The sequence below is a fragment of the Petromyzon marinus genome, chromosome 1 (genome assembly GCF_048934315.1).
Source record: "Petromyzon marinus isolate PM22_M1 ecotype Great Lakes invasive population chromosome 1, UKy_Petmar_22M1.pri1.0, whole genome shotgun sequence".
In the NCBI taxonomy this organism is placed as follows: domain Eukaryota; kingdom Metazoa; phylum Chordata; class Hyperoartia; order Petromyzontiformes; family Petromyzontidae; genus Petromyzon; species Petromyzon marinus.
In genome coordinates, this window is record NC_133667.1 from 17,046,599 (window position 1) to 17,074,270 (window position 27,672).

The 27,672-nt window shown below is 57.1% G+C and overlaps 1 protein-coding gene across 2 annotated transcripts in view; it reads left to right on the top strand.

Annotated features, from left to right (window-relative positions):
• Positions 1–857: 857 nt before the first annotated feature.
• The window catches only part of LOC116943281 (multiple PDZ domain protein-like), a 52,478-nt gene continuing 25,663 nt past the window's right edge, over positions 858–27,672 (top strand). The window contains exons 1-18 of one of the 2 annotated variants that reach the window (XM_076065029.1): positions 901–968; positions 3,824–3,921; positions 4,750–4,799; positions 7,873–8,120; positions 10,870–11,025; positions 11,934–12,082; positions 15,539–15,740; positions 18,059–18,208; positions 19,357–19,440; positions 19,648–19,842; positions 21,351–21,453; positions 21,918–22,006; positions 22,472–22,820; positions 23,784–23,921; positions 25,139–25,218; positions 25,382–25,528; positions 26,235–26,378; positions 27,051–27,134. In XM_076065029.1, coding sequence (XP_075921144.1) covers positions 4,784–4,799; positions 7,873–8,120; positions 10,870–11,025; positions 11,934–12,082; positions 15,539–15,740; positions 18,059–18,208; positions 19,357–19,440; positions 19,648–19,842; positions 21,351–21,453; positions 21,918–22,006; positions 22,472–22,820; positions 23,784–23,921; positions 25,139–25,218; positions 25,382–25,528; positions 26,235–26,378; positions 27,051–27,134 — 2,334 coding nt within the window. In that variant the 5' untranslated portion in view covers positions 901–968; positions 3,824–3,921; positions 4,750–4,783. Of the gene's footprint in view, positions 969–3,823; positions 3,922–4,749; positions 4,800–7,872; positions 8,121–10,869; positions 11,026–11,933; positions 12,083–15,538; positions 15,741–18,058; positions 18,209–19,356; positions 19,441–19,647; positions 19,843–21,350; positions 21,454–21,917; positions 22,007–22,471; positions 22,821–23,783; positions 23,922–25,138; positions 25,219–25,381; positions 25,529–26,234; positions 26,379–27,050; positions 27,135–27,672 lie in introns of both variants that reach the window. The other variant, XM_076065030.1, reaches the window with a different exon arrangement.

Here is a 27,672-nt window from a genome sequence, read left to right on the forward strand (position 1 = left end):
TTTGACTCTAAAAATGATTGGAATCGTACAGAAATGACATTTATAACACAGATCAGTGGAAAATTCTTCATATTTATTTCATTTGATTATTCTTTTTTTTACTTTTCGTAACAGCTATTTGCATTGTAGTATGACAGCTGAGGCTCTGCCTCCCCTAACCGCACGTCCCTGGGTTTTTATTATCAAGGGTGGGAAAAACCCGATTTTTTTTTTGCCCGACAAATCGGGGGTATTGGTTTTAATGGAATGAAATCCGATTTTGCCGATTTAAAACCTGGTTTTATTATCGGCGTCTCGTGCACACTTCAATCCTGCTCCTCGTCGTCGTCGCCCTCGCCGCTGGACTCGGCGTTGTCGTCGGGCGTCGGGTAGTCGTGGAACGCATTGAGGTTCGACTTGATGAAGACGAGCTTCTCGACCGCGTTGGGCGCCAGGCTCTTTCCTCAACTTGGAATGGATGAATCCCAGCGTCGAGACATTCCGCTCAGACGCAGCAGCAGCAGCGGTCCACGTGGCCATGCTGAACAGTTTGATGGCTGATCTTCTGGAGCGCGGGATAGTCGCTGCCGTCGGTCAGCCACCACTCTAGCGAAGGGGTCTTCCTCCGCTTGGCCAGGAGCTGAAAGCTAATGGGGTGCGTGCGACTGAAATCCCGACTTAACTTTAATAAAAAAAACGAATAAAACCGGATTCGGGCAGGATGCAGGTGCTCCGGCTTTATATAAAAACCGATTAAAACCCGAATGAATAAAACCGGGCCGTGCCAGCCCTGGTTTTTATTTTGTGCGTTCGGTGGCGCTAACCACTGCGCCACCGCTCCCCCCCCCTCCCCCCGCCGCTTCCCCCGGCGGCCCCCGCCCCTCGGTTGACCCGGCTGGGTCACGTGGTGTGGGCTGCCCCCACCCAGCACTCTAACGGGACCGATCGGAGGAGGAGTGGCAGCTCTTGGATCAATCGTCGTCGGTCAGGTTTGTACCTCGTTCGTTCATTAAGAAAACAAACAAACAACAACAAACAAACAACAACAAACAGCGGGCGACGGCGGAACCTTAAGCGGTCATCGCGGAGCGCGAGGCTCCATCGCGGAGCGCGACGAAACGCGAAGAAGTTTTAAAAAAAAAAAACTTGGCGGCCGAGTCGTCGTCATGGCGACGACTCGGCCGCCATCGCTGACCCACCACCATCCACAAACAACAACAACAACGACAACAACAACAACAACGACGAGCAGCAGCAGCAGGCAGGGCAGGGGACGGTATGGCGGGGGTTGCGTTGTTAGCAGCGGCTGGCTGAGGCAGGCCGGGCAGGCCGGGCAGGCCTCGGCGGGGCGCAAGTGTCGTGACTTGCTGCTGCTACTGCTGCGGCTACTCCAGGCGGTGGTGATGGTGGTGATGGGTGGTGATGGTGGGGGGTGATGGTGGTGGTGTTGGTTGTGGTGGTGGTGGGTGTGGTGATGGTGGGGGGGTGATGGTGGGGGGGGTGATGGGTTGGTGATGGTGGTCGTAGTGATTGTGGTAGTGATGGTGATGATGGGTTAGTGATGGTAGTGATTGTGGTAGTGATGATGGGTTGGTGATGGTGGGGGGTGATGGTGGTGGTGTTGGTTGTGGTGGTGGTGGGTGTGGTGATGGTGGGGGGGTGATGGTGGGGGGGGTGATGGGTTGGTGATGGTGGTCGTAGTGATTGTGGTAGTGATGGTGATGATGGGTTAGTGATGGTAGTGATTGTGGTAGTGATGATGGGTTGGTGATGGTGGGGGGTGATGGTGGTGGTGTTGGTTGTGGTGGTGGTGGGTGTGGTGATGGTGGGGGGGTGATGGTGGGGGGGGTGATGGGTTGGTGATGGTGGTCGTAGTGATTGTGGTAGTGATGGTGATGATGGGTTAGTGATGGTAGTGATTGTGGTAGTGATGATGGGTTGGTGATGGTGGTAATAGTGATTGTGGTAGTGATGGTGGTGATGATGGGTTAGTGATGGTAGTGATTGTGGTAGTGATGATGGGTTGGTGATGGTGGTAGTAGTGATTGTGGTAGTGATGGTGATGATGGGTTAGTGATGATGGTAGTAGTGATTGTGGTAATGATGGTGATGATGGGTTGGTGATGGTAGTGATTGTGGTAGTGATGATGGGTTGGTGATGGTGGTAATAGTGATTGTGATGGTGGTGATGATGGGTTAGTGATGGTGGTAGTAGTGATTGTGGTAATGATGGTGATGATGGTAATAGTGATTGTGGTAGTGATGGTGGTGATGATGGGTTGGTGATGGTGGTGGTAGTTTTGATGGGTTGGTGATGGTGGGGAGTGATGGTGGTAGTGATTGTGGTAGTGATGGTGGGGGTGATGGTGTTAGTGATTGTGGTACTGATGGTGATGATGGGTGCTGATGATGGTAGTGATGATGAGTGGTGGTGGTGGTTGTTGTGATTATGATGGGTGGTGATGGTGGTCGTGATGATGATGGGTGGTGATGATGGTGGTAATGGTGGGTGGTGGTAGCGATGGAAGTTGTGGTGATTGATGATGACGATGGTGATTATTGTGGGGGTGATGGTGATTATGTTGCTGCTGATGACGCTGGTGGTGGTGGTGGCAGTGATGCTGGGGAGCGGTGGTGTAGCGGTTAGCGCGCTGCACTACGAACCCGGCGACCCGAGTTCAATTCCCGCTCACGGCCACCAACACCCAGTGATGATTATCTGAACAGGTCCTGGGCCTCCCCTAGGTCGACTCAGCCTCAAATGAGTACCTGGTGCGGTGTGTGTAAACATTGCCACCAGGGAGACGAAGGCGGTGGGGCGTGGTGCTGGCTAACCATAGGTGCTGCTCGCTAGCACAACTTGCCCCAGGAGTCTACTGAGGCTATACGGGGCATCTTTGTCTTTGATGGTGCTGCTGGTGTTGGGGTTGATGGAGGTGATGGTGGTTGTGGTGATGTCGTTGTTTGTTGTCAATAGACTTGTTGTCATAGGCGTCGCCATGCATTGATTAATCCACAAGTGGTTGCTTATTTGCTGACTGCTGTTGCGGTTAAGATGATGATGACGGTGGTGATGATGGCGGTAGTGGTGGTGATCATAATGATGACTGTGGTTGTCGGGAGAGCGGTGGTGCTTCGCTTAGCGCACTGCACTACGAACCCGGCGACCCGAGTTCGATTCCCGCTCGCGGCTAACACGAAGTGACGATAATCTCAACTGGTCCTGGACCTACTGCCCTAGGTCGACTCAGCCTCAAATGAGTACTCGGTGCAGTGTGTAGTAAACATCGCCACCGGGGAGACAAAGGTGGCCGGGCGTGGTGCTGGCCACCCACCCCCTCAGGTGCCGTGCCGGCCTTCATAGGTGCTCGCTAACAGCACTTGCACCTAAAAGTCTGTTGAGGCTATACGGGGGATCTTTGGGGAGAGCGGTGGTGCAGTGGTTAGCGCACTGCACTACGAACCCGGCGACCCGAGTTTGATTCCCGCTCAATCCACTGCTGGATGAAGGCCCCAGCTCCTCCCCCCCTTACATACCAGACGGTTCACAGGAATTATCTGACCATACTTCACCATGCTGGGCATCGGGTTGACGAACACGGGAAGCGCGCCTTGGAGCGCTTCCCATTGTCACAACCGATTGAGTTACAGGGGTCATTTAAATAAAAAATGAGCCACCTGGAGTCTCACCGCTGTCCCTCCCCCCCCCCGCCCATGCCATTCTCGGCCGCCGTCATGGGCTGGCGCGGGCCTCGTGCCGCGCTGGATTCTTGAATCCATCTGTGAGCGGCTGTTGCGCGTTTCATCCGGTTTCCTCCCCCCCGCGCCCTACCCCCATCCGAAGCCAAACCTCTCATTGCTCGTGCTGCTGTCGCCACCCATGTGAATTCCCGCTTCTGGGCGATAACCTCCCACATTCTCCTCCGCACGTTCCTTTCCTTGGTGAGTCTTTGGGTCTCTCTGTGAATCTACACGAGTCTATGGGTGCTCTGTGCGAGTCTATGGGCGCTCTGTGCGAGTCTATGGGTGCTCTGGGCGATTCTATGGGTCTCTGTGTGATTCTATGGGTCTCTGTGTGAATCTATGGGTCTCCGTGTGAGTCTGTGGATCTCTGTGGGTCTCTGTCTTGAGTCTGGATCTGTCTGTGTATCTACACGAGTCTATGGGTCTCTCTGTGAATCTATGGGTCTCTGTGTGAGTCTGTGGCTCTCTGTGTGAGTCTATGGGTCTCTCTGCGAGCCTATGGCTCTCTGTGTGAATCTACGCATTGAGATCATTTCCATTATATTACTGCTATAAATTTCCACGCGATGATAAGCCACTTCCTTGGGCTGTCATTCCTGGCCGGGTCGCTTCTGAAAAAGAGCTCTTGGCCACGGAACCGGCGGTCGTGGTTTCATTCCCAACCACGGCTCACGTCAGCTGCGAGTGGCATCTGAACCGGCTCCGGGCCCCTCTCTCTCTCTCCCCCCCACCCACCCTCACTAAACCCCCACTGACCAGCCACGGTGAAGTATGGTCAAGCAACCTCCATGACCAGGGGCAACCTCAAATAACAAGGAAGAGCCGTTTTTTTGTTGTTCTAATTCTGTAAAAAAACAAACACGACTCAATATTGATGAGAAAATAAGAATTGGTGTTTTTTGGGGGGGGGTTTTTACCCAGGAGGTGTTAAGATATTTAAAAAGCAAGTAGATACCTTAATAGACAACGTCACGAGGCAGTCGCAGGTTTGACCTCCCCCCCCCCCCTGTCTCTTCTTTACTTCAGATCGCACCGGCGCATCAAACGCACCGCAGGAGGAATGCCGGAAAATCCAGGTGCATAAAATGTTGACGAGCGTCGCTTTTCCGATCGTTGTTGTCTGGTGGTGGTGAGGTGGTGGTGGGTTGGTGGTGAGGTGGTGGTGGGGTAGTGGTCTGCTGATCTCTCTGGGTACTTGAACCCTCACCAGTGATCTCTCTGGGTACATGAACCCTCGCCGGCAGTCTCTCTGGGTACTTGAACCCTTGCCAGTGATCTCTCTGGGTACTTGAACCCTCATCAGTGATCTCTCTGGGTACTTGAACCCTTGCCAGTGATCTCTCTGGGTACTTGAACCCTCATCAGTGATCTCTCTGGGTACTTGAACCCTTGCCAGTGATCTCACTGGATACTTGAACCCTTGCCAGTGATCTCTCTGGGTACTTAAACCCTCGCCGGCGGTCTCTCTGGGTACTTGAACCCTTGCCAGTGATCTCTCTGGGTACTTGAACCCTTGCCAGTGATCTCTCTGGGTACTTGAACCCTCATCAGTGATCTCTCTGGGTACTTGAACCCTTGCCAGTGATCTCTCTGGGTACTTGAACCCTCGCCGGCGGTCTCTCTGGGTACTTGAACCCTCTCCAGTGGTCTCTCTGGGTACTTGAACCCTCGCCGGCGGTCTCTCTGGGTACTTGAACCCTCTCCAGTGATCCCTCTGGGTACTTGAACCCTTGCCAGTGATCTCTCTGGGTACTTGAACCCTCATCAGTGATCTCTCTGGGTACTTGAACCCTTGCCAGTGATCTCACTGGATACTTGAACCCTTGCCAGTGATCTCTCTGGGTACTTGAACCCTCGCCGGCGGTCTCTCTGGGTACTTGAACCCTTGCCAGTGATCTCTCTGGGTACTTGAACCCTTGCCAGTGATCTCTCTGGGTACTTGAACCCTCATCAGTGATCTCTCTGGGTACTTGAACCCTTGCCAGTGATCTCTCTGGGTACTTGAACCCTCGCCGGCGGTCTCTCTGGGTACTTGAACCCTCTCCAGTGGTCTCTCTGGGTACTTGAACCCTCGCCGGCGGTCTCTCTGGGTACTTGAACCCTTGCCAGTGATCTCTCTGGGTACTTGAACCCTCACCGGCGGTCTCTCTGGGTACTTGAACCCTCTCCAGTGATCCCTCTGGGTACTTGAACCCTTGCCAGTGATCTCTCTGGGTACTTGAACCCTCATCAGTGATCTCTCTGGGTACTTGAACCGTTGCTGGTGATCTCTCTGGGTACTTGAACCCTCGCCGGCGGTCTCTCTGGGTACTTGAACCCTTGCCAGTGATCTCTCTGGGTACTTGAACCCTCATCAGTGATCTCTCTGGGTACTTGAACCCTTGCCAGTGATCTCTCTGGGTACTTGAACCCTCATCAGTGATCTCTCTGGGTACTTGAACCCTTGCCGGTGATCTCTCTGGGTACTTGAACCCTTGCCAGTGATCTCTCTGGGTACTTGAACCCTCATCAGTGATCTCTCTGGGTACTTGAACCCTTGCCGGTGATCTCTCTGGGTACTTGAACCCTTGCCAGTGATCTCTCTGGGTACTTGAACCCTTGCCAGTGATCTGTCTGGGTACTTGAACCCTCATCAGTGATCTCTCTGGGTACTTGAACCCTTGCCGGTGATCTCTCTGGGTACTTGAACCCTTGCCAGTGATCTCTCTGGGTACTTGAACCCTCATCAGTGATCTCTCTGGGTACTTGAACCCTTGCCGGTGATCTCTCTGGGTACTTGAACCCTCATCAGTGATCTCTCTGGGTACTTGAACCCTTGCCGGTGATCTCTCTGGGTACTTGAACCCTTGCCAGTGATCTCTCTGGGTACTTGAACCCTCATCAGTGATCTCTCTGGGTACTTGAACCCTTGCCGGTGATCTCTCTGGGTACTTGAACCCTTGCCAGTGATCTCTCTGGGTACTTGAACCCTTGCCAGTGATCTGTCTGGGTACTTGAACCCTCATCAGTGATCTCTCTGGGTACTTGAACCCTTGCCGGTGATCTCTCTGGGTACTTGAACCCTTGCCAGTGATCTCTCTGGGTACTTGAACCCTCATCAGTGATCTCTCTGGGTACTTGAACCCTTGCCGGTGATCTCTCTGGGTACTTGAACCCTTGCCAGTGATCTCTCTGGGTACTTGAACCCTTGCCAGTGATCTCTCTGGGTACTTGAACCCTTGCCAGTGATCTCTCTGGGTACTTGAACCCTCTCCAGTGGTCTCTCTGGGTACTTGAACCCTTGCCGGCGGTCTCTCTGGGTACTTGAACCCTTGCCAGTGATCTCTCTGGGTACTTGAACCCTCATCAGTGATCTCTCTGGGTACTTGAACCCTTGCCGGTGATCTCTCTGGGTACTTGAACCCTTGCCAGTGATCTCTCTGGGTACTTGAACCCTTGCCAGTGATCTCTCTGGGTACTTGAACCCTTGCCAGTGATCTCTCTGGGTACTTGAACCCTTGCCAGTGATCTCTCTGGGTACTTGAACCCTCATCAGTGATCTCTCTGGGTACTTGAACCCTTGCCAGTGATCTCTCTGGGTACTTGAACCCTTGCCAGTGATCTCTCTGGGTACTTGAACCCTTGCCAGTGATCTCTCTGGGTACTTGAACCCTTGCCAGTGATCTCTCTGGGTACTTGAACCCTCTCCAGTGGTCTCTCTGGGTACTTGAACCCTCGCCGGCGGTCTCTCTGGGTACTTGAACCCTTGCCAGTGATCTCTCTGGGTACTTGAACCCTCATCAGTGATCTCTCTGGGTACTTGAACCCTTGCCGGTGATCTCTCTGGGTACTTGAACCCTTGCCAGTGATCTCTCTGGGTACTTGAACCCTTGCCAGTGATCTCTCTGGGTGCTTGAACCCTCATCAGTGATCTCTCTGGGTACTTGAACCCTTGCCGGTGATCTCTCTGGGTACTTGAACCCTTGCCAGTGATCTCTCTGGGTACTTGAACCTTTGCCAGTGATCTCTCTGGGTACTTGAACCCTTGCCAGTGATCTCTCTGGGTACTTGAACCCTCTCCAGTGGTCTATCTGGGTACTTGAACCCTCACCGGCGGTCTCTCTGGGTACTTGAACCCTCGCCGGCGGTCTCTCGGTTGGTGGCACCCAGCGGACCTGCAGGGTGCCGTGGCTGCCGTGGAGCGGCTGCAGGCGCGGCTCCGCGAGCTGAGCGCCGGCGACGGCGACGCCAGCGGCGGTGGTGCCGCCGACGACGACGACGACGACGGCGGCGGCGGGGATGGCAACGCGATGGACGTGTGCGAGCGCCGGCTCGGCGCCCTGCGGGCCACCCTCGAAAGCCCCCTCTTCCAGCAGATCCTGCGCCTGCAGAGCTCCGTCCGGCACCTGCGTGACAAGGTGAGGTCGGCAAAAGCTAAGTCGGAATCGTAAATGGACATCCATCGCGGCGCGTGCTCCGGTCGTCATCCTCGCGGTGGCGGCGGCCGGCGGCGACCACGGCGGCGGCGCCATTCGGCTCGGCCGTCGAAACGAAGGCGGCGGTCGGCGTTCATCGTCGTCGTCGAGCGGCGCTTTCAGATGCTGCTGCTCCTGCGGCCGTCTGGACCGCTCTCTCCCTTCCGATATTCGGAGGCCACTGGTGGCTACGGTGCACTTTTTAACCATCGTCTAGTTTGACAAACTTGATTTGAAGCTCTCGTGACTGCAGGAATTCATACTCTTTGGTTCTTTCGGTAAAGTCCGCTGTGACGGGGCATTATATAGACCCTCCCCCTCCTCGGATCTATATAATGCCCCGTCACAGCGGCTTGTTTCTCTTTCTCACCTGAAGACGATTTGCTTGCTGCTGCGATCGAGACGTCGTGATCTATTATTTATTTTTCTATTTACGTGACTTTGCCGAAAGAGCCAAAGAGTACAGATTGACAAACTCGTTTCTTCCGGGCCCGCTTGTTGCATTTAGTGTTGTAGTCCTTCGCGCGGACCTCCGATTAGCGTACAGAGTCATTGTTTTTTTCCTAGGGAAATCCGATGAGCTACAAAGCTTTGTTTCACAGATGCCCGTGCGGTGCATGGACCGTGCGAGTACCGCACGTTTCGCAGCGGGCGGCCCGTAAGTGATCCCTTCTGCGTCCGCCGTTCGGCACGGAGGGCAGGGCACGGGACGACGATAGGGGTGGCTGGCGTCGTCATGGGCACATTCCATAAATTACTCCGAAGGTTGCTCCCCCTTGGGATGACCCGCCGCGGCAAATCATCGCTCCCCTCCTGCCAGATTAATTCCCACTGTTTTGCAGGCCGCCGCTGACTCTGTGCCACCCCCACCCACCCACCCACCGGCCCCGCCCACACTCCCCACCACCCCCACCACACTGTTCTGCCGTGGCATTCTAGGAATGTTCATTTGTCCAGACCGTGAGGGTCTGGAGGCCCACGTGTGTGTGTGTGTGTATGTGGCGGTCGTGACGGGCTGTGGTCCCGGCTGGCAGAAGCGCTGCGGATAGCACGGGCGTCCTCGGACACGTGTTCATGTTTTTAATGCACAATAAGCAAACAGAGAAGGCGCCGGGGTGAGGGCTGGTTAGCAGATGGGAGGTGTTGGGTACGTGTTGGGTACATGTTGGGTACGTGTTGGGCACGTGTGCGCGTGGCACAGTAGGAGGGGGGGGGGCACAGCTGGGTGCATCTGCCACTTATCTCAGTCACCGCGCCACCTGGGTCTGTCCCGTGACCGCCTTCGACACTTCACGCGGCCTCAAAGTGCACCTGGCTTGGCACAGGCGCCGTGGTGACGTCACCGTCACTTAGTGGCGAATGGCGTGGAGTGGTAGTTGTGTGCACGTAGGCAGTGGGGAGCGGTAGCGCAACGGGTAGCGCCCTACAAACCCGGCGAGCCGGGTTCGATTCCCCTCTCACGACCACCGCCAATGCCAGCAACGATTATCTGAACCGATCCTGGCCTCCCCGAGGTCCACGCAGCCTCAATTGAGTACCTGCTGCGGCGTGTCGTAAACATCGCCACTCGGGGAGACAAAGGCGGCCGGGCGTGCCGCTGGCCGCCCAACCCCTTCGTGTGCCACAGTGCCGGCCTTAATAGCTGCTGCTGCTCGCTAACAGCGCTTGCCCCGACAGTCCGGTCAGGATACACGGGGCCCATCTTTTGTCTCTGCGCCTCGCCAATGCAGCAAGGATCACGTTACGGCCGCACGCTCTCCCGTTTCCCTTTCAAGGCAGTAATGGGGTTTAAAGGGCTCAGCCGTGAGGTTACCCGTTGCTCTGTTTGGCTTGCGCTCGGAATTCAGCCGCAGCGGCGATAAGAGAGATTAATTGCACCCTACAGAGTCGAGACCCGCGCAGAATGCCTCAGCGGTACCCACTCGTCACCGCCTCGCAGCGACAAGGGTCTGGGTTCGATTCCGGACTCCAACACTGGTGTGTTTTAGAGTAAACCCACAACATCTTGTTGTGGGTTTACTCTCTAACACATCTTGTTGTGGGTTTACTCTACAACACACCGGTGTTGGAGAGTTAGAGAGTTAGAGAGTAAACCCACAACATCTTGTTGTGGGTTTACTCTCTAACACACCGGTGCGATGTACCAGTAACGCATTGGCATGTCTTTTGTTTACGCGACAAACCTTACTAATTGGCTGTGTCGGGTGGTGGCGGGTTTAATGACGCATTTATATTTACGTAATCTAATCCAAAAACCTCTATAATCTATATATACAGCAGGCATCATCAGGGTCGGGATGGAACCCACGACCTGTAAACCAGGCGAGGTAGTTAACATCTCGCCACAGAGAGAGAGAAAGAGACACGCAGACTCCAAATATACAGCAGCAGCAGGCGTCAGGGTCAGGATGGAACCCACGACCTTCTGTACACCAGGCGAGGTAGTTAACATCTCACCAAAGCGAGAGAGAGAGACACGCAGACTCCAAATATACAGCAGCAGCAGGCGTCAGGGTCGGGATGGAACCCATGACCTCCTGTATACCAGGCGAGGTAGTTAACATCTCAATACAGAGAGAGAGAGACACGCAGACTCCAAATATACAGCAGCAGGCGTCATGGTCAGGATGGAACCCACGACCTCCTGTACACCAGGCGAGGTAGTTAACATCTCACCACCATGGCGCCACAGGCGACACAGCTGCCCGGCGAGCTGGAGTTCGGCGTGGCGGACCAGCTGGGGCTGTCGGCGACGGCCGTGCCGTGCTCCCGCTCGCCGGTGCTCACCTCGGCGCAGGTGTGCGGCGAGCCATCCGGCTTCGGGCTGCTGGTGCAAGAGATGGCGCAGGTGAGGGTAGCGGTGCGTCCGTCCAGGCGTCCGTTCGTGCGTGCTTGCGAGCAAGTGATGAGCCATGTTCGCTCATCGACTCAGAGACAGATAGGGGTCTCTATGGGTCTCTATGTATCTCTGTGAGTCCCTATGGGTCTCTATCTCTAAGGGTCTCTATGTATCTCTGTGAGTCTCTATGTATCTCTGCGAGTCTCTATGGGTATCTATGTATCTCTATGGGTCTCTATGTATCTCTGTGAGTCCCTATTGGTCTCTATCTTTAAGGGTCTTTATGTATCTCTGTGAGTCTCTCTGGGTCTCTTTGTATCTCTGGGAGTCTCTATGGGTCTCTATGTAACTCTAAGGGTTTCCATGTATCTCTATGAGTCTCTATACATCTCTGTGCGTCTCTTTTGGATCTCTATGGGTCGCTGGGTCTCTTTGTATCTCTCTGGGTTTACGATACGGTCCATAGTGGCTCATGTCTTCAAGCCACAGTGCTGTGTTGTAAGAGCTGCGCTACGATCTCGGCGACCCGAGTTCGATTCCCGCTCACGGTCAACGACAGTGGCGATCATCTGAATCGGTCCTGGGCCTCCCCTAGGTCGACTCAGCCTCAAATGAGTACCTAGTGCAGTGTGCAGTAAACATCGCCACGAGGGAGACAAAGGCGGCCGGGCGTGGTGCTGGCCACCCACTCTCTGTGTGTGCTGTGCCGGCCTTCATAGGTGCTGCTCGCTAACAGCACTTGCCCCAACAGGTTGTTAAGGCTATGTGGGGGATCTTTGTCTTTGTGTACAACTCAACCTGAAATGAGTACCTGGCGCGGTGTGCAGTAAACATCACCACTGGGGAGACAAAGGCGGCCGGGCGTGGTGCTGGCCATCCCTGCTTTTGCCCCAACAGTCTTTTTTTTGTTGTTGCAGGGGCGAGTGGTGGAGTGCGTGGAGCTGCAGAGGCCGCGTGGGGGCACGCCGGGCGGCCTGGGCTTCCGCGTGGCCGGCCTGCGCAGCGACGAGAGGGGCGACCTCGGCATCTTCGTCCGGGACATCGCCCTGGGCGGCACAGCTCACCGGTAGAGCCACGTCGGCGGGCCTCGGGGGGTGCCGCCACGAATAACGTCCAAATCACCGGGGCGACCGAGTTCGGCTCTGGGGCGTGGCCTCCCTCCCCCCCCCACCATTGGTTACCACCCCCCCCCCCACAACGTTGGCTACCACCCCCCCCCCAACATTGGTTACCCTCCCCCCACCCCCCAACATTGGTTACCACCCCCCCTCCCCCACCCACCCAGGGCAGAGGTTGGCGGCTGTAATGGACCGGGAGCCAAGAAGTTGCCCCATGACTTCTTAAAAGAGCCAAACGCCGGTTGGGGGGCGCCGGTTGGGGGTCGCCGGTTGGGGGTCGCTGGTTGGGGGGGCGACGGTTGGGGGTCGCCGGTTGGGGGTCGCTGGTTGGGGGGGCGACGGTTGGGGGTCGCCGGTTGGGGGTCGCCGGTTGGGGGGGCAACGTTTGGGGGGCGACGGTTGGGGTCGCCGGTTGGGGGGCGACGGTTGGGGGGGACGCCGGTTGGCCACCGCTGCCCTAGGGGCGACTCGGGCTCACGGCACTTGACCCAAATATCCCCGGTAGGCTACCCGGATGATCTTTGCCCTCGTTTAGTTTTCTTGTCACACGCCCCCCCACCGCCCCCCCCCCACCCCTCGCGGCAATGGCGCACGCCAGCACCGAGTGCCAGCGCCGAGTGCCACTCGAGGTCGCCAAAGTGCATCCTGCAGCGGTCGGACGCGAGTGGGCCCAATGCGGCGACCCTGATCCGGTTTAATCGAAAAGTGGTACAAATTTCACGTGTTTTTATATTTTTTTATTCTACCAGGGTAAGGCCCACGCAGCCGCTGCATAGTAGCTCTTTTTCAGAAGCAGAACATTTATACTGTACGAGGAATCCAGTAGGGGTACGGGATAAGAACGTTACAACAACAAACAATACAACAACACGATTGTAGTGCAAAGCCAAAGATGGGTAAACACATCACCCACACACAGACAAACACAACAATAAACCATCCCCATCCATACTCTTTGGCGTTTTCGGTAAAGTCACGTAGGTAGACAAAATAATAGATCACGACGTTTCGGTCGCAACACAAGCGTCCGTCTTTTTTCTGCCTTCGTGACTTTACCGAAAGAACCAAAGAGTATGGATTCCTGCAGTCACGAAAGCTTCAAATCAAGATTCATCCCCATCCAACCAGGCAAAGCCCCACAGAGGTATTAATTTATTTTTCAGAAGCGACCCGACTATCACAAATGATCGCCCAGCGAAGTGGCTCATCATCATCATCACGTGGACATTTATAGCAGCAGCCAAATACGTGTGGTGACGTCGATTCTATACGTGGAGGGGAAAAACCGGAGGGCCCGGAGAAAAATCCACACGACCAACACGGTGAGAGAGAGACACGCAAACTCCAAATATACAACAGGCATCCGGGGTCGGGATCGAACCCACGACCTCCTGTAGACCAGGTGAGGCAGTTAGCATCTCCTAGCCACCGTGATGATGATGATGAGAGAGAGAGACTCGCAAACTCCAAATATACAGCAGCAGGCATCCGGGGTCGGGATCGAACCCACGACCTCCTGTAGACCAGGTGAGGCAGTTAACATCTAGCCACCGTGATGATGATGATGAGAGAGAGAGACACGCAAACTCCAAATATACAGCAGGCATCCGGGGTCGGGATCGAACCCACGACCTCCTGTAGACCAGGTGAGGCAGTTAACATCTCCTAGCCACCATGATGATGATGAGAGAGAGAGACACGCAAACTCCAAATATACAGCAGGCATCCGGGGTCGGGATCGAACCCACGACCTCCTGTAGACCACGTAAGGCAGTTAACATCTCCTAGCCACCGTGATGATGATGAGGAGAGAGAGAGACACACAGACTCCAAATATACAGCAGGCATCCGGGGTCGGGATCGAACCCACGACCTCCTGTAGACCAGGTGAGGCAGTTAACATCGCCTAGCCACCATGATGATAATGATGAGAGAGAGACACGCAGACTCCAAATATACAGCAGGCATCCGGGGTCGGGATCGAAGCCACGACCTCCTGTAGACCAGGTGAGGCAGTTAACATCTCCTAGCCACCGTGATGATGAGAGAGAGAGACACGCAGACTCCAAATATACAGCAGGCATCCGGGGTCGGGATCGAACCCACAACCTCCTGTAGACCAGGTGAGGCAGTTAACATCTCCTAGCCACCGTGATGATGATGATGAGAGAGAGAGACACGCAGACTCCAAATATACAGCAGGCATCCGGGGTCGGGATCGAACCCACGACCTCCTGTATACGAGGCGAGGCAGTTAACATCTCGTCGCCTTGGCGTCCAAAGTCGCAGGATCACGAGAGATGGCGAGTCGAAACCGGATGGCGTTTGTGATATTTTTCTTTACTTGGCCCAGTGAAGTCTGTAACGGCCATTCGTTCCTCCGTTTGCACGACGTGAAACGCCCACTGTTTAACGACCGATTTAATCGTGGTGGTTGCCGGCTTAACGAGCCAGTGAATTTGGGGGTTCATCGATGCCGCTATTTTTTCCATCCCTCCTGCTGCTCCTCCTGCTGCTTGCTCTTTTGCTTTGCGAGCAGCAGTTAGCGGGAACTTTAAGCGAAGCGTTTACAGAAACCACTCCGGTCGTCGCTCATTAGCTGATTACATTTGGAGCGTCGGTAATTGCTTTGTGCTCTGCCAGTAAAACAACAAAAAACCTCCATCGCCAATGTTACTGTGGAGCAATTACCGTTGTGGAATAATGGCTCTGTCTGTGAGTGTGTGCGTGGTGTGGAGAGCAGCCATCACCGGTGACGATTATCTTAACCGGTCCTGGGCCTCCCCTAGGTCGACTCGGCCTTCAAATGAGTACCTGCTGCCCTGTCACGCTTGGGGAGACAAAGGGGGCCGGGCATGGGACTGTCCACTGACCCCCCCCCCCCCCCCCCCCCGTGTGCTGTCCCGGCCTTCAAAGGTGTTACTCGCTAACAGCACTTGTCTCCCATTGCCTGTGTAGACTACACGTGGAACATTTAGCTTGTGTATATTGAGAGGGATGAGCTTTGTGTGCCTGAGGTGCTGTGAACATCAGTACCGGGGGAGACAAAGGCGGCCCTCGTGTGCCACCGTGCCGGCCTTCATAGGTGCTGCCCGCTCATAGCATTTGCCCCAACAGCCTGTGAAGGCTATACGGCGGATCTTCGTGTTGGCCTTTGTGTGCGTACGCAAGCACAAAGACACGCCAACAACAACAACAGCAACAACTTAGATTTGTCCTGCGCCCACAGCAGAAACAAACTGTCACGCAGTCACACACGCAAAGACAAAGATCCCCTGTGTAGCCTTAACAGACTGTTGGGGCAAGTGCTGTTAGCGAGTAGCGGGCACCTCTGAAAGGGAGGCGGTAACTTTGCGTTTTTTTTTTTTCTCGGCCGACCTGACCCCCCACCCCCCGCACGGCAGGGACGGGCGGCTGCGTGAAGGGGACCAGATCCTGGCGATCAACGGGCTGCCGCTGGACACGAGCGTGTCGCACGCGTGCGCCGTGTCGCTGCTGCAACAGGCCGCGGGCCCCGTCACGCTGCTCGTCGCTCGCCCGCCGTGCCGGCCCGGCGGCGACGACGACGACGGCGACGGCGGCGGCGGCGGCGGCGGCGTCTCGGCGGTAGGGGGCCTCCACCCTGCGTGTGCGTGTGTGTGCGCGTGTTCGTGTGTGTGCGCGTGTTCGTGTGTGTGCGCGTGCCAGTTTAGGGCCCCCCTCTATCCGGCCAAACGGAAGCCGCTTGGCCACGCGGTGGTGGTTGGGCATGCGGGGGCTGCCGGAGGAGCTCACCGATGATGGGGGAAACTGTTTCCAGATCTTTCAAGGATTCGTGAGCTCCTCACACTTTAATCCAGCCTGCAGGTTAAACCCAGGATGGATCTCGTAGGCAGGGCCAGCCTGAGTGTTTTTAACCGGCGCAGATGCTCCATTAGAAGGGGGTCCACGTCTCGCAGGCGTAGAGAAGGGAGGGCATGACAGTGGCCGAGAAGACCCGAAGCGTCGTGTGGAGCGACGGACCAGGTGGCTTCCTCTGCTGTCAAACCGGAGCTCGTCTTAATAAGCACTCACACACTCACACATACACAACACCAACTGCCAATGAGTGGCGGTGACGTCACCACAGCGCTTGTGCCAGGCTTTGTGCACGTTACGGCCACGTGAAGTGTCGAACACTTGCGCTGCCCTCCCCTCAAGATCTGGGGGAATGGCTTTAAAAGTTCTATAATCTCCTGTCGACGTAGATGCCACTGGTTCTTCACATTCTGCAGATGTAGATGCCACTGGTTCTTCACGTTCTGCAGATGTAGATGCCACTGGTTATTCACGTTCTGCAGATGTAGATGCCACTGGTTCTTCACGTTCTGCAGATGTAGATGCCACTGGTTCTTCACGTTCTGCAGATGTAGATGCCACTGGTTCTTCACGTTCTGCAGATGTAGATGCCACTGGTTCTTCACGTTCTGCAGATGTAGATGCCACTGGTTCTTCAGGTTCTGCAGATGTAGATGCCACTGGTTCTTCACATTCTGCAGATGTAGATGCCACTGGTTCTTCACGTTCTGCAGATGTAGATGCCACTGGTTCTTCACGTTCTGCAGATGTAGATGCCACTGGTTCTTCACGTTCTGCAGATGTAGATGCCACTGGTTCTTCACGTTCTGCAGATGTAGATGCCACTGGTTCTTCACGTTTTGCAGATGTAGATGCCACTGGTTCTTCACGTTCTGTAGATGTAGATGCCACTGGTTCTTCACGTTCTGCAGATGTAGATGCCACTGGTTCTTCACGTTCTGCAGATGTAGATGCCACTGGTTCTTCACGTTCTGCAGATGTAGATGCCACTGGTTCTTCACGTTCTGCAGATGTAGATGCCACTGGTTATTCACGTTCTGCAGATGTAGATGCCACTGGTTCTTCACGTTCTGCAGATGTAGATGCCACTGGTTCTTCACGTTCTGCAGATGTAGATGCCACTGGTTCTTCACATTCTACAGATGTAGATGCCACTGGTTCTTCACGTACTGTAAATGTAGATGCCACCACCGCCATCTGTTGCGCGGTGGTTTAAAATCCGACTCTCGGTCCGAACGGGCAACTGGACATACGGACCAGGTTTGTTCGTACCTCTGAAAGTTCGTAAGTCAAATGTTCGTAAGTAGAGGAGTCACCTGTATTGTTACCTTAAAAAGCTGTGAACCATCTTACACGCAGCCTACATCATTGACAACGCTGCACCCATTTGTCCCCCTCAAGGTCCCTAAAATGTGGGGGGGTGCAGATCATCTCTCTGCATTCTCAGATCGAGGCTTCTTCGGCCTATGGCAGACCGAGACTTTTTTTCCCCGTGTAGCCCCCAGGCTACGGAACGCTCGTCCACGAGATATCAGGGATTTCTCTCGGAGTCTGTGGATTTTTTTTTAAATGTCTCTTGAAACCTATTTACATACGCATCCGCTTTTTTAACCTTTAGTTCATTTGGCGACACGGATTTTTAAAACGTACTTGTAATATAATTGTTTTTCATGCCGAGTGCCTGCTGCTGCTGCTGCTGCTGTCGTTTACAGCGCTTTGAGATCCATGACAGAGACTTGGCTGTGTCACCATCCGACACAGCCAAGTTAGTAAGGAGTTTGTCACATCAACCAAACGTGGCCAATTCGTTACGAGTACAGCACCCACCGGTTGTGTGTTGGAGAGCAACCCCACTACAACGTTTACAATTCCAGTACCGTGACGTTTCGCTGGTGATGACAACAACCAGCATCATCAGGCGACAGCCAAATGTAACCCAACGAAAACCCCTATCTTGGATGATGTTGGTCGCGAAAGCCGACGTGTTAAACTGCTTTGAGATCCTTGATGAGAAGCGCTATATGAATGAAATGATTATTATCACCTGTGCCCCCAACCCACCGCCGTCACCGTCAACGGCGCGGCAGGAGGGCGACGTCCCGCCGTGGGGCTGGGAGCGGGCGGTGGACACGGTGGAGCTGACCAACGACGGCTCGGGGCTCGGCTTCGGCATCGTCGGGGGCAAGGGCACCGGCGTGGTCGTCAAAACCATCCTGCCCGGAGGGGTCGCCGCTCGCGTGAGTCCGGTGCAGGGCCAGCCGCAACCCGTGCCGCCTCCCCCCCCCCCCCCACTCCACATCCTCGCCTACCCCACCACCAAGGAGGAATCGGACAGATTTTATTTTTTCTTTTCTTTTATCTCTCTCCCATCACGATCAAACGATAGGCCGTCGCGTCGTCATCGTCGCCACCGGAGATTCCGTCCGGGAGGAAAATCTCGCGGGGGGGGTGGGGAGGGGGGGAAGGACGACACCACCCCTCCCCCCCCCCGCTTGTAAAGTGGACATCGCGGAGCCACGACCCGCGAGTTCCTCCCTTTCCGCATGGAGAAAGATTCCCCCCCCCCACCCCGTGTAGCCTTAACAGACTGTTGGGGCAAGTGCTGTTATAGGGAGCAGCGCCTATGAAGGCCGGAGCAGCACACGAGGGGGTGGGTGGCCAACGCCGCGTCTCTCCCAGTGGCGACGTTTACTACCCCACGCCGCACCGGGTACTCATTTGAGGCCGAGTCGACCCAGGGGAGGCCCAGGACCGGTTCATATAATCGTCACCGGTGTTGGTGGCCCGTGAGCAGGAATCCAACCCGGGTCGCCGAGTTCGTAGCGCAAAGCGCTAACCGCTGCACCACCGTTCCCCACCCTCCCTGCCCCCACCCCCGCCCTCATGCCTCCACCAAGGTGGAATAGGACGATTTTATTAGGACTGATTGGCCTCCACCATTTAGCGTTGTTTCTCTGGTCTCACACTGGTGGTGAGACTGGGCCGCAAAGGAGGCCGGCTATGGTGTGGGCCAATCTATTTCAAAGGCAAATGCGTCCATTATGAACGGAGCATGTTTGTTTGCATGTTCTAGCCACAAGTGCTGCGTGTAGTTAATCCAGACTTTTGATGCCTTGCAAAAGTTGTCTATTTGGTGTTTGAACATCTTAACACCTCCTGTTTCATTGCCAGGAATGGTAAAAACCTATTGTTATTTTACATCATTTTGGATACTGCTAAAAAAGTCCCGTGGATAAATATGGGGCAGTATGTATGTACGTTGAACTTCTTTCGCACCGTAAGAGGCCAATCTGAGGTGCAGTGCTGCGCCTGTGGATGATGATGATGATGATGATAATAATAATAGCGATACAAATAACAACAGCAACAACGTCTGGCCCTGCAGGATGGGAGGCTGCAGAGCGGAGACCACATCCTGCAGATCGGGGACACGGACGTGCAGGGCATGGGCAGCGAGCAGGTGGCTCAGGTGTGCCAACGCGCCCGCGCCCGCCCGCTGTGCACGCACACGCTCACCCCTCGCTCGTCTTCCCGTCCGGAGTTCCAGTGCGGTGAAGGGCGATGCCGGTGCCCGCGTGTGTCATTGCGTGCGTGCCGGTATGTGCTGTTCTGCGCGTGTGATGCACGCGCCGCCGCGTGTGTATGTGTGTGTGTGTGTGCACGCGTGCGTTCGAAGGTCCTGCGTCAGTGCGGCACGCACGTCAAGCTGGTGATCGCGCGCGGCCTGAGAGAGGCCGAGCTCCCGCAACCGTCGCCGCCGCCGCCGCCGTCTTCGTCCCCCGGGGGGCTGTCGTCGTCGTCCAGCCGGTCGGCCTCGAGGCAGGAGGAGATCCCCTCGGTCGCCTCCCTGCACGCCCTCCGCTCGGAAGAGGTGCGCGACCGGTGAATCGCCGGAATGGCCGAGCGGAAATTGCGTTTGGTCGCGCGCTCGCGGCTGCGCGCGCGTTTCATGTCGACTCGGCCACGAATGGGCGCCGAGGTGCGGTGTTGTAAAACGTCGCCGCCGTGGGGGCAATGGCGGCCCGGGCGTGGCGCTGGCCGGCCCACCCCCTCGTGTGCCGCTGTCGCCGCCGCCGCTGCTGCTGCTGCTGCTGCTGCTGCTCGCTCTAACAGCGCTTGTCCCCACCAACGGTCTTGTTGAAGGCGACACGGGGGGGGGGGGGGGGGAGGGGGGACCTTTGTCCCTGCGTGCCCACGGTCGTGACCGCCAGCGGCGCGTCGGGATTTCTCAACAGACGCGCGCGGTAAGCGTTTGGAAAGCATTTCTCTCTCGCGCGATCAGCGCAGCGCGTTAGCCCCGTGATTTTCACCTCGGCGACAGATGCCGCCGCGTGATGAGCTCGGAGATCGGCGTTGGCTCCCGCCCCCCCCTCCCCCCCCCCCGCGAGACGACTTCAAAAATCTGGTGCCGCAGATGCCACCGGGACTGGGAATTTGGCAGACGCGCGATAACGAGCCTTTGCCACCGCAACCCTCTCCCCATCCCCCTCCCCCACCGCCCCCCCATCCTTGGCAGCTGTGAACAACAACAGCGGCAGCAACGACTGAAAGGAAGGGGAAAAAAAAGGGGAAAATATCCGGCACAACATTTTGCACTTTTGGGGGGGGGCGAGGTGCCTGTTTGCCCGTCGCGTTGGGGCGCCAGCAGGCTGAGCGCCAGCCTTGCGCGCCGGCCAGCCGCGGTGGGCCGTTGTAAATTGGCGCCGTCTCATTGACCTGAATTAATGAATTTGTCTCGACGAAGTAGCTTTGGATTCCTTGAGTAACAAAAAAAAAACTGGAAAAAAAACTGAAATTGATCAAAGTGTCATTGGCGCCTGTGAAACTGAGCCTGTGAATTTGACAAATTATCCGCCGCCGCCGCCGCCGCCGCCGCCGCGTTGGGGCAGTGGTGCACAAGCACAACCAACAACAACACAAACCTGCCCAACGCGTGTCGACGACGACAACAACGCCGCGTGTGTGTGTGTGTGTGTGCGCGTGTCACGCTCGCTAACAGCACTTACCCCGGCAGGCTGGGAATGCTATAGGAGGGGGATCTTAGTGTGTCAGTGTGTCAGCATGTGTGTGAAACAGTGGCACAGCGGTCGGCGCTCCGCGCTACAAACCCGACGACCCCGACGTTCGATTCCCGCTCACGGCCACCACCAACGTCGGCGACGATTATCTGAACCGGTTCTGGGCCTTCTCCACTGGGTCAGCTCAGCCTCAAATGAGTAACCTGGTGCGGTGTGTATCAAACATCGCCACTGGGGATACAAAGGCGGCCGGGCGTGGTGCTGGCCACTCGCCCCCCCCCCCTCGTGTGCAGTGCAGGTTCGTCATAGGCGATGCTCGCTTGTTGAAGGCTACGCGGGGGACCTTTATCTGTGCCGGCAGGGCGAAGGGGTGGGTGGCGTGGAGGCCTACGAGGTGGAGCTCACGAAGGACGCGCAGGGGCTGGGCATCACCATCGCTGGCTACGTTGGCGATAAGAACTCTGGTAACGTTTCGCCATCAACGTGTCCATGGGTCTCTGTGCGCGTCGATAGTTCATGTGTGAGTCTGTGGGTCTCTGTGTGAGTCGATGCGTGTCTGTGTAAGTCTATGGGTCTCTGTTTGAGTCTGTGGGTCTCTGTGTAAATCTATGAGCCTCTATGCGAGTCTATGGTGTGAGTGTATGGGCAGTAAGATATTGGGTCTTGACCAGGCTACTCCCGAAGGTCGGCCTCTGGCTCACACGCCGGCCTAGGCTATCAAAAAACCTCCACCGGTGGAGGGGGGTGGGGGGTGGGTAGGGGAGGCCTTCGTCCAGCAGTGGATTGATCGTGACGACGACGACGACGACGTGGTTCAACTCCTCGCCCGCAAAGTTTCGAAGTGTGGAGCGTGTAGCCTGCGTGGCCGCGCAGGGGTGACGCTGCGTTGTTGCCGTGCACGGCTGTTTTGCGGTTGGCCGCCGAGCAGAGCTGTCGGGAATCTTCGTGAAGAGCATCACCCCGGGCAGCGCCGCGGAGCACGACGGGCGCATCTGGGCCGGGGACCAGATCATCGCCGTGAGGCTCGCGCGGCAAGCACCCACTCGCACGCACGCGCTCGCTCGCACGCACACGTGCATTCACACGCGCGCACACTAATACACTCACGTACTCGCGCACGCACGCGTACACGCACGCACGCACTCGCACCTCGCACACACTGACACGCACTCGCACAGGCACGTGTGCGTACGTGTGCGCACAGCACGTGCGCACACGTACATGTACACACGGCACGCACGCACAAAGAACGGTTCGGATAAACGTCACTGGTGTTTGGTGACCGTGAGCGGGAATCGAACTCGGGCCATAGCCGGGTTCGTCGTGCAGCGTAGCGCTGATCGCTGCACTACCGCTCCCCACCACACACGCACGCACGCACACACACACGTACACACGTACGCACACACACACGTACACACGTACGCATGCACGCACGCACACACGTACACACACACACACGCGCATACGCGTGTACGCCAGGTGGACGAGACGGACCTGCAGGGCTTCACCAACCAGCAGGCGGTGGAGGTGCTGCGCCGCACCGGCAGGACGGTGCGCCTCACGCTCGCCCGCCGGGAGCCGCGGCACGGCGCGGCCGCCGGCGGGCGGCGCTCGCGGAACAGCCCCGGCTCGGGGTCGAGCGAGGGCGGCGACGATGACGGTGACGACGGTGACGAGGTGGAGCAGGAGGAGGGGCGACAACGCTCAACCTCTCCCGGTGGTCGGCGCGGGCTCGGTGGCGGTGGCGGCAAACGAGAGAAGATCTGGAGCGCCGACGCGGAGACGGACGCCCCCACCGTCACCGTCACCATCTCGCCCTCCAGACCCGGTGAGACTTTGGGTGCGCCACGGTGGACTCGGAGATGTTGACTACCTCGCCCGGTATACAGAAGGTCGTGGGTTCGATCCCTACCCTGACGACGCCTGCTGCTGTATATTTGAAGTCTGCGTGTCTCTCTCTCTCATCATCATCATCACGGTGGACTCGGAGATGTTAACTACATCGCCTGGTGTACAGGAGGTCGTGGGTTCGATCCCTACCCTGACAACGCCTGCTGCTGTATATTTGAAGTCTGCGTGTCTCTCTCTCTCTCTCCCCGTGGTGGTCATGTGGATTTTTTTCTCCGGGGTCCTCCGGTTTTTCCCCTCCACGTTTGGAATCAACGGTAATGTGTTTAGAGTTATTTGGCTGCTGCTGTAAATTTCCACGAGATGATGATGATGGTAAGCCGCCACTTCGTTGAGCTGTCGTTTGTGATAGCCAGGTCGCTTCTGGAAAAATATCTACAATATAGCTGAGTGGGCCTAACACCGTGTGAAATAAAAAATTGTTTAGTTCAGTGGTGGTGGCGACGAGCGGTTGCCGGGTCGCAACAAACTTCGGGCGGCTTCCACCGTGCAAGCACCGCCGACTCTGCACAGCAAAAGTGCCGCGCCGGCTAATTATCGTCTTTCTTTTCTTACCAAATACAGATTTGTAAACACTAATTGTGTTTTTCCACAATCGTGGTTATTTTCACTTATTTTTAATCGGCCAAAATCTTTGACCGCGGATGGCCGCTGGGCTGCAACCGCTCGGGACGCGTCAAGCCCCGAATCGTTTCGTCGCCGGTTCGGTTTCTTCATCGTCGTCGTCGTTGTTGCCGAGGAGGAAGCGGTGGTGGCAGTGGCGGCGCTCGGAGGCCACGCGGCGGCGGCGGCGGCGGCGGCGGCGGGCAAAACGTTACGGACAAAACGAGCGAGCGAGCGATCGACGAGCGGGCATGCGCGGGCGTTGTGTTGGCGCGCGTAGGCGGTGTGTGGGGCGGCGCGAGGCGCACCAGCGGCGGCGGCGACGGTACTACGGTGAGCGCCGGCGGCACGGACAACGATGAGGAGGAGGCGGACGATGCTCGTGGGCGGGAGGCCGAGCGGCGCCGCTTCCTCCCCGGTTAGCTCGCCCGGCCCCCCACTCCCCACCCCCCCCCCCCCCGCCCCGCCTTGACGGCCACCAACGGGAAGGGGAGTTTCACAACAGCGTTCCACCAACCCTCCTCCCGCTGCTGCTGCTGCTGCTGCTGCCTCCACAGCGCCGGATTACAGGGCAGCCGCCGCCGCCGCCGCTGCCGCCACCACCCGGTTCCGTCCCGCGTTGCGCTGTTTTGGTCGGCCCGCGGTGTTTGACGTTGGCCATGCCGATTGTCGTCGGCGTGGCGCCAACTCGCGAGCTCTCTCCCCCCCCCCCCCCCCCCGTCGTGGCTAGGAGATGTTAACTCCCTCACCTGGTATACAGGAGGACGTGGGTTCGATCCCAACCCTGAGGATGCCTGGATTTTTGCGTGTCTCTCTCTGCCCGTGGTGGTCGCGTGGATTTTCCCTCTGGATCCTGCGGTTTTTCCGCCTCCACGTTCAAAATCGACGTGCGGGTATTTTGGCCGCTGTGCATTTCCACGCGATGGGCCACCGCTCCGTTGAGCTATCGTGCGTGACGGCCAGGTCGCTTCTGAAAGAGAGCTGCATAGCTCAATGGGCCTCACCTGGTAAAATAATAAAAAATAGTTTACAGTTGCATCGCGCACCGCCTTCAGGTGCGCTTCTGGTGACGCTCTTTTCCTCCCGCTGTTCGGAAGCCACCGTGAGCTGCGCACTTTTAAATCATCACGAGCTTGCGTGCCCGTCCAAGGACGGGTGTAGATTGCAGTGAATCTGAAGTATTAAATAGAAAAAATTGTTCAGCTCATGATTATTAATGAGGGGGGAGGGGGGGGTTGCCCCATGTGGAGTGACGTCACCCCCTCATGGTTATTGGGGACGGGTGCGGCATGTGGAGTGACGTCACCCGCTAATGATAATTATCAATGAGGGGGGGGGGGGGTGCCTCACGCCATCTGCTCATGATTATTAATGAGAGGGGGTGGGCCTCGTGTGGAGTGACGTCATGCGCGGGACACGCACACAATCTTGGCTTATTATATTAGTAATTATCTAGACTGGCAAACTCACTTCTTTGGACCTGCTTTTTGTGTGTTTAGTTTGTTGTCCTTCCGCCCCCGCCCCGTCCCTCCAATGAGCAAGTTTAGCTACGTACGGTGCGAAAGAAGTTCAACGTTCACACAAACTCCTCCTCATCATCCTCTTCCTCCTCCTCCTCCTCCTCGTCTCGCGCAGGAATCAAGGCCTCCACCGAGGACGACGACGTTGTCAGGGCCAGCTGGCAGAACATCCTCGGAGCCGGGAAAGAAGTCGTGGTGCGACGCCCAACCGCACACTCCCGTCGAGGACGGACACGCGTCCGCCCCCATTGGCGCACGGTTGGCTACGTGCGGTGCAGCTGGTAGACGTTCAAGACGGACGTGAGGCGTTCGCGTCGTCGTTGGTAACCCCCCCGCCCCCCCCTCCGCCCCCGTCCAGGTGTCGCGCGTGTTCAAGACGAGCGAGCGCAGCGGCCTGGGCATCAGCCTCGAGGGCTCCCTGGGGCACCACCACATCCGCTCCATCCTGCCCGAGGGGCCCGTGGGGCGCAGCGGGCTGCTGCTCAGCGGGGACGAGCTGCTGGAGGTCAGGGCCCCCCCACTCACCCACCCACCCCACCCCAGCCATCTGATCCACCCCCCCTATCCACCCCACCCACCCCACTTAATCCCACCCACCCCACCCACCCACCCCACCCCACCCCAGCCATCTGACCCACCCCACCACCCCACCCACCCATCCCACCCACCGCATCCACCGCACCCACCCCACCCATCCTTCCCACCGACCCCACCCACCCACCCCACCCCACCCACCCAACCCACCATACCCATTACACCCACCCAACCCCACCCACCCCACCTCCACCCCCACCCCACCGACCCCACCCCAGCCATCCGACCCACCCACCACCCCAACACACCAGCCCCACCATCCCACCCACCCCACCCCACCCATCCCACCCCACCCACCCCACCCATCCGACCCACCCACTCCACCCCACCCACCCCACCCACCGACCCCAACCTACAGCCTCCCCTCTCCACCCGCCCACTCCCCACCCACCCAACTACCCCCATACCCTCCTCTCGCCACCCCCCCCCTCTTATTGGGAGTGAGGGAATGGAGGGGGGGGGGAGGAGAGAGGGAGGGGGGTGGAAGCGAGGATGGGAGGGAGGGGGGAGGAGGGAAGAAGCGTGGGTGGGGGGGGCAGAGGGAAGGAAAGTGGGAGGGAGGAGGGGAGCGAGCGAGGGAGGTGACGCGTGTTGACTGCCCCCCCCCCCGCCCCCAGGTGAACGGCACGCGCCTGCTGGGCCGTGCCCACCGCGAGGTGGTGGCCATCCTCAAGGAGCTGCCCCTGGCCGTCACCATGGTGTGCTCCCGGCACGCCCACGACTACGACGCCAGCGGGCAAAGCGCCTCGTCGCCCAGCCAGGTGAGAGCCGGGTCGGCACTCGCTCTCTCTCGCTCTGGCGTCTCGCCCCTGCCCATAGACTCAACACTGCACCATAGACTCAACACTGCCCATAGACTCAACACTGCACATAGACTCAACACTGCACATAGACTCAACACTGCACATAGACTCAACACTGCACCATAGACTCAACACTGCACCATAGACTCAACACTGCCCATAGACTCAACACTGCCCCATAGACTCAACGCTGCCCATAGACTCAACACTGCACCATAGACTCAACACTGCCCATAGACTCAGGGCCGCACCTCCGATTAGCATGGTTGGCTACGTACGGTGCGAAAGAAGTTTAACGCATGGTACACACATAATGCTGCACTTATGATTCCGGTCGCGTGGTGCGTCTCACGTCACTATCATCGCCTAACGCGCGGCGTGTGTACGACTCTATGGGCGCGCCTGTGTGTCCGTGTTTTCGAGTCTACGTGTCTGCACGTGCGTCCGTGCGTGCGAGTCTACGAATGTTGGCGGCATCGACATCTCTGCGTGACCATGCGTGCGTGTTGTACCACACGTGCCCGTACGTACTCGGGCGCCCGCGTGATGGACCATGCGTGCGTGCGCGTGCGTACTGTATCCACGCGCGTGACTGACCGTGCGTGCGTGCGTGCGCCCGTCTCTCGCCAGCTCGGTGTGCCCGCCCCGCGGCTGCCACCTTTCGCCTGGGGCAGCCAGCAGAGCCTCTCCAGCTCCGACCACAGCCTTGGCCAGGTGAGAGGGGCCCATCCCTCGACGTGGGGCCCTCCCGCGGGGGTCGGTCCCGGCGCGGCTTCGTGCGTCCGCGAATGGTTGGTAGTTTTCTCGGTTAATTTTAGAGACGTTTTTGGCTTGCCCGGCCGTGGCGGCGAGAGGGTTGGCGGGTCGCGACCGACGTCACGAGGCTTCCACCTCGCGCGCCGAGAGGAGGGGCCGCACGATGGCCACACGGCAAATGCGCCACGCCGGTTAATTATCGTCTGTCCCCTATTACGTTAAGTATACATTTAGAAGGCGCTGCTATGTAGGTTATAACATTGCACGTAAGATGACAGTGGTTTAGAGGTGGTTGTTATTAATGGCGGTGGTGTAGTTATGGTACGTACTTTGGACTTCTTTCGCAACGTACACGGCCAACCGTGTTAATCGGGTTCGGCGATGGATCGTCGGCGCTGGGCAGCACCAGCGCAGCTTCTCTTGCGCATCGTGGGGTGAGCTGTTAGACTATTTTAATCTATTTTTTATTAATCAGGTAAGGTCCAATAAGCTAGCT